This window comes from Daktulosphaira vitifoliae, unplaced genomic scaffold, assembly GCF_025091365.1.
Source record: "Daktulosphaira vitifoliae isolate Bord-2020 unplaced genomic scaffold, ASM2509136v1 Scaffold_5, whole genome shotgun sequence".
Lineage (NCBI taxonomy): Eukaryota > Metazoa > Arthropoda > Insecta > Hemiptera > Phylloxeridae > Daktulosphaira > Daktulosphaira vitifoliae.
Window position 1 is genome coordinate 5,894,273 of NW_026099576.1, and position 6,057 is coordinate 5,900,329.

Genomic DNA, 6,057 nt, shown 5'->3' on the forward strand with positions numbered 1-6,057 from the left:
ATAAATATGAAAGATTATATTATATATAAAATATTTATATGATTGTTATATAATTGAAAGTGACCATTTTTACAAGCATTTTAAAATATAAATCCTAAGTTTTGTTACCGCCGTGATTATTAATCAAATTTTATGACAGTTATACAACAATGCAAGGTGTCTATATTTGTATGATAAATGTATTTCAGAATTCTCAATACTTCTAACTCATAGTACAAGTAATTGCCTTGTGTTTTTGTTTATTAATTTATTATACATAACATTTCTTTATTTGTATCTGGAATTTAATTGAAAACCTCTATTATAGGTTTTTTTGTCGTTTTATAGAATATTATTCGAATATTTGAGCTCAAAACTTAAAAATGTTGTGTGCCTAAATTTAAATATTTCCAAATGTTCCAAAATTTTCAGACTATTTTTTTTACACTCAATAAAAAATGGAGGGGAGTTGAATGAAATTTCGAATATCGTAAAATAAAGACTACCCTTATCATCATCATAAAAAAAATCATAAACAATCATTATTATCGAGTAATTGGTTTTTATACTTCAATATTAGTGTACTAATATTTAATGTCAAACATCATTTATGTAGTTGTCTAAAATCACAAAAATACAATTTTAAAAATCAGTATTTTTCGACATTTTTTACTTAAGACTACTATACCTTTCTGCAAAATGGATGATTAGAAATTATTTTTTTTTTTTATAGGTACTTTAGGTATTATTTGGTATATTTTTTTGGATATCTGGCCTAATATCTACCCACAGGAGGAGATTAAAAATGACAAATTTTTCAAAAAAAAATTAATTTACAACTTAACTTTATTTTTAAAATTGTTTCGGAAATACTTACACGTTTACATATATCTTTATTTCAAATTTCTGTAATATACTTTTATTTTGAAAAATAAAATTGATCTCTGGACTAATTCTTCTCGTAAAAACGGATATCAAAGTTAAAGAAATACGAACGATTTTTGTGAACAAATTCTGGATTTTATTTTATTAACTGTAAATTGCTATAACTTTTTTTTGAAATCGAACCATTTTTAATTTCTAATGATTTTAAAGTATTTATTAACGAATTAGGTTTGATATAATAATAGGAATCAACTACGAAATTGTATAATTTTTTATTCATTTCTCGACTATGGTCTACTACCAATCTATTATATTACAATTTGTTTGGTAACATGTTACTGAATAAGTCATTTCTAAAAAAATGATTTTCGATTTCACCTTATTTTAACAATCGATTTTTACAATTTAATCAATTTTTATAATTTAATTGAGTAGATTTTTTAACAACTCTTTGATTGATTATTTTAGTTGATATAAATTATCAAAATTAATTATATATTGATGTTAGAGTATTTTTAAACACCATATTATGATTTCTATTAAAATTATTTATTACAATAAAAAGGAAAACAATAGTGATTTTAACGAAATATTGAACTTTTTTCATTGATTTACTGTAAAAAGTTATAATAGTTTATCTTGACTACATATTATATTGAAATACCATTTTTTTAATTCTCATAAAATTTTAAACTTAACTTGCACAGTATTATTGTGATAAGTAATTTGTTTAAAAATGGGTGAATCAAAATCAATTTTATTTTTATAAATGTATTAAGTATTTTACTTTCATTTGGGATAATCTTTTAGGAAAACTATAACTGTATCTGCCCATAAGGGACAAATAGCATGAGTAGTCTTTTGCAATATTTTTGTAAATGTTTCGGAAATAATCCAATTTTTAACCGCATGTTAAATTAAAGCTTTTGTTACATACTATAAAAAAATCCTCCGACGACTTTTCTTTTATAATAAGTCTCGGAAGTTTAACAAAAACCATAATTTTTATTTAAAATATCACCCATTATATGTTGATATAATTATCTATTTCAATAATTTTTCCCAAACATATATAAACAAATATATATATATTATATATATAAATATAGTAGAGGAGTAAGTATTTCCATTTTTTTTGTAAGAGTATGTAGGTATATCTCTTTACAAAAATAAAAGTAAAAATAAAAAAGATTTTAGTTTTTGTTTTAAATTTTTTGATAATTTAAAATTCATCCAATATGTATATTAAAAGAAAGGGGTTTACTCTTTCCAAAAAATTTTGATAAACACCAATGGCTTAATAGAAATTAAGGAAACAAAGAAGTACAAGACGATTTTTATAATAGCCATTTTTATCCACTTGAATTTTCATAAAATAATAGTGTTAAGAAAATCTTTTTCCATATGTTTTAGTTTTTTTATATTGATTTATTTACAAATTAATAAGTATTTTTATAATTCATTATTATACCTTATAAGGGTGATAGCTTTATTTTTTTTAATGGTACATCAATTGGGTAATATTGAAAGAATCAGCCTCTAAACAACAAATATATAACTTTTCATATTTTTTCCATAATTTATCTATACATTATTAATTATCAATTTCATATTAAATTAAGTTACTAAAATAAGTATTTATCTTGTAATATACATAAAAATCATAAAACTTTTTTATGTTGCTTATTGAATAATACAAATAATCTTTCTAAAAATTTAACACTATCTACAGATTTGTATCAAAGAATTTTTTATGACAGTTATTTCAATCAATTATAGATATAATTTATACTTGTTCTAATAGATCCGCCACTCTACTGTTCTAGGATTATTTATTATATCTTTTTACTATAAAAAAATTATTATACTTATACAGAGTGGAACAAATCTAACTAACAGCTAATAAACTTATAATCTACATAATAATTTATCCTTTTATTTTTATTTTTAATCAATTGCATAAGACTCTATTTAAAATATGTTTTATGTTTTTTTTCGCAACTACAAAAATTATTTTAAAAATTAATTATTTAATGAATTTTTTTAAGATTTAAAGATATTCAGATATATATATATATAAGTTTTTAAGAATTTTTTTTATACTAAAAACTCTGTAATGGTACACAATTTGTACTAGTTTGTTTTTATAAATCTTATCAGTTAATGGTGGGTGTATTAGGTGTAAAGTATTTTTGATAGTAGTGTATGGGATAACCTGCACCAGTCAACTGGTCTGATATCTGTTATCATATTATCTTCCATATACTATGCACCTGAACCATTATTCTTGTACTTCCTCTCAATGAACTTATTCAAAGTTGGCACCATCAACACCCAGCGTCATCATCATCGGCCACTACACGGTGCCATGACGGCTGATTTTTTTTCTTAGCTATACTACCGAGGCGACAAGTTGATTCTTTTGTATGTTTTTTTTATGGCAAAAACCACGTTTTGATTTTGGTTTTTTTTTTTTTTTTTTTATAAAACGTTCTGTTGATCAGCTGTCACATTTTTATTCCTCAAGCGTGTCAACCAACCAAGCTGTTGTTTTTTTTGTTTTCCGTTTTTTTTTTTTGAAAAACAAAAACGTCAAGACATGATGGGCTAAGCAGTCAGTTGTGGCCTGCAGTGAGTCATTAAACTTGTTGTTGTGTCTTCTCAAGAAGTCAATGAACAACAAATATACATAAAATCCCCCTTTGTAACCCTTTCATAATGTTTATATCGCCCTTCTTTATTTTCTCTTCTCCCTTCTCTTTGTTTATTTATGAATATATATATAAATACATAAATTTTAAATAGTTAAAAAATGTTAGTATATTATACATAGCCTTTGTCTATTTACTCTTCTCTCATTTTATTAATATTTGTTTTTTTTTTAATCGAAACCTAGTAGCTACAAGTACTATCTTGCTTAGCTCGACTATTAGATCACTGTCCAGTGTTCCCCCCTTTTTTTTACACGACCGGCATTATTGTGGACCACTCTGGAACTGCTGTGAGGCATTACTTCAGGGCGACCCACACCGTCTTAATAATTCACACCACCACGTTGTGAATCAGCCCGAAATTAATAAAGAGCTGATTTGCAACGTGGTGTGGCCCCTCCCGTTAACCGGATCCCAGAGTGGGAACCGTTAGGGAGGGCTGCCAAAATGATTCACAAGACAAAAAACATAACACAAAAATAAAAACCTAAGGCACCAGCTTAAACCAGCGCCTCAGGTCCTCCTGTGCTAAGCAGCGTGGCTGCCTCTGTCTCAGGCGTTCCACTTCCTCCTTCTTTAACAAGACGGATTCGGAGAACATCTGGACGAGCCTCCACGCCTCCCGGCTCCTGAACATCAGGTTCATCATGGACTCGATTCGGAACGTAGACCCTAGTCGGGACTCCAAAGAGTCCCTCTTATGAGCCCTCGCCTCGCACCGGGAGAGGCTGACAGAGCCTCTCTCGGGCGATCCGAACAGTGGTCGCACGTCGGCGCGGCTGCTTTACGAATACGGTGTAAGTACTCGTTAAAGCAGCCATGGCCGGAATTAACTTGGGTGAAACGATACGTCATCTCACCGTAAGTTGGGTCCACCCACCTGTTCAGCCGAAACGACGAGAGGCGAGTCCGCCACCGTATCATAGTCATCTATCTGAGCGCCAGCCAGTCCTCGGGTTTGAGGGACCGGCCGCGTTCTCGGTGGAGCTCATGCCCGGCGGCGCCCAGTGTTCCCCTGGGCAGTGGGTAAATACTAGGCCCTCTGGTTTGGCTGAAACCTTACAATTCTTGTTTGAATTCAGTAGTTAAGTTTGTTAATTTATGATTTTTTTTACGATTGTCCTATAAAATCAAATTTTAGTCTATATTATGTAAAGGATGGAATTTAAAATTACCTTCTTACGTTTTTAATTAGTAACAGTGCGCGATTACTTTTCAATTAAAAAGAATATCAAAATGCTGTATAAACGTAACTACTGAATTAAAACAAGCCTTTTTGGTATCAACATTTTTCTTTAAAACATAACTTAAAAAGGGTTATCTTCAAAACTTAAAAGAATGTCAATAAATAAATTTTTGAAATATATTTTGTAATATCTAATAATAACAAAAAGTATTTTAAATATATTCCTATATTGTTAAAATTGATTAAAAAAAAAATATATAGAATGTCATGTAGTTTATGAGTTGTCAGTTAGATGTCTTTAGATCAACCCTGTATACACTACATAAAAAGTTATTAAAACCAATAGAAAGATATATATTTAACCAGCTTATTTTTAAATAATGATTTAAGTATGAATAAGAATTGTTTATTATATCTTTTTGGATCTATATTTCAAAAGTTATAATTAATATTATACTCAGGTGAGAAGAATACTATAGCCGAGAAATATTATTTAATTAAAGCACCCACGCTCTACTTCAGGTACTTAATAATTTTTTTATAATTTAATAAGTTTCTATTTGTATTGGCATTGAATGTTCTTCGTCTGTTGCTCTAAATTCTAATTCTATATTCATAAAAAAATATATAAGACTATAACTTAAAATTTAAATTAATATTGTATTATTTTAAATACCTAGTTCAATTAATTCCTCTGGTGTTGGTATAAACGTTTCTTCAGTAATTGGATCAAATTTAAATCCTAGTTGAAAATACTTTTCTATAATTGTTTTCCTGATATAATCTTTAATTTTTTTGGTTAAGAATTCGAAAAATATTAATTGTACTCCCTGGTTATTAAAGGCTCTATATTCTTGAATACATTCATTCCATAAATAATTTGAATTGTAGGGTACAAATTTACAAAATGTATTAATTTCATATTGTAAATCTTCCATTATGCTTTTAAAAAATTTATGTAAAATTTCAAATTTTGAACAGTTTGTAGATTTATCATCACATGATAGACTTGGATCATTCAATTTGTCAAGAATATCTTCTATTTTTTCCAATAAAGGACTCATAATAAAATTCTTTTTTGTATACAATTTAAAATTAGCCCATGGTAAATGTTGTAATAAATCTAAAGTTTTCATCGCGCCATTCATCAATGTTGCTATTGGAACAATTAATATGTCTAATATGTTTATGAGTTCTTTAGTATAATTACATTCACTTATTAAGTCATTGTCTTCTTTACTTTGGTTTTTATAAATTTCTTCCCATTTAATAATAGTTGAAAAAATAATATGCATA

The 6,057-nt window shown here is 27.4% G+C and overlaps 3 protein-coding genes across 4 annotated transcripts in view; 1 reads left to right on the top strand and 2 right to left on the bottom strand.

The window, feature by feature from the left end:
* The window catches only part of LOC126907190 (uncharacterized), a 32,486-nt gene extending 26,430 nt beyond the window's left edge, over nucleotides 1-6,056 (bottom strand). The window contains exon 1 of the mRNA XM_050688303.1: nucleotides 5,438-6,056. Coding sequence (XP_050544260.1) covers nucleotides 5,438-6,056 — 619 coding nt within the window. The remainder of the gene's footprint in view (nucleotides 1-5,437) is intronic.
* Nucleotides 1-6,057, top strand: part of LOC126907402 (Kv channel-interacting protein 2-like) — a 383,598-nt gene that overhangs the window by 66,987 nt on the left and 310,554 nt on the right. The window lies entirely within an intron of this gene.
* The window catches only part of LOC126907396 (uncharacterized), an 18,448-nt gene that overhangs the window by 4,671 nt on the left and 7,720 nt on the right, over nucleotides 1-6,057 (bottom strand). The window lies entirely within an intron of this gene.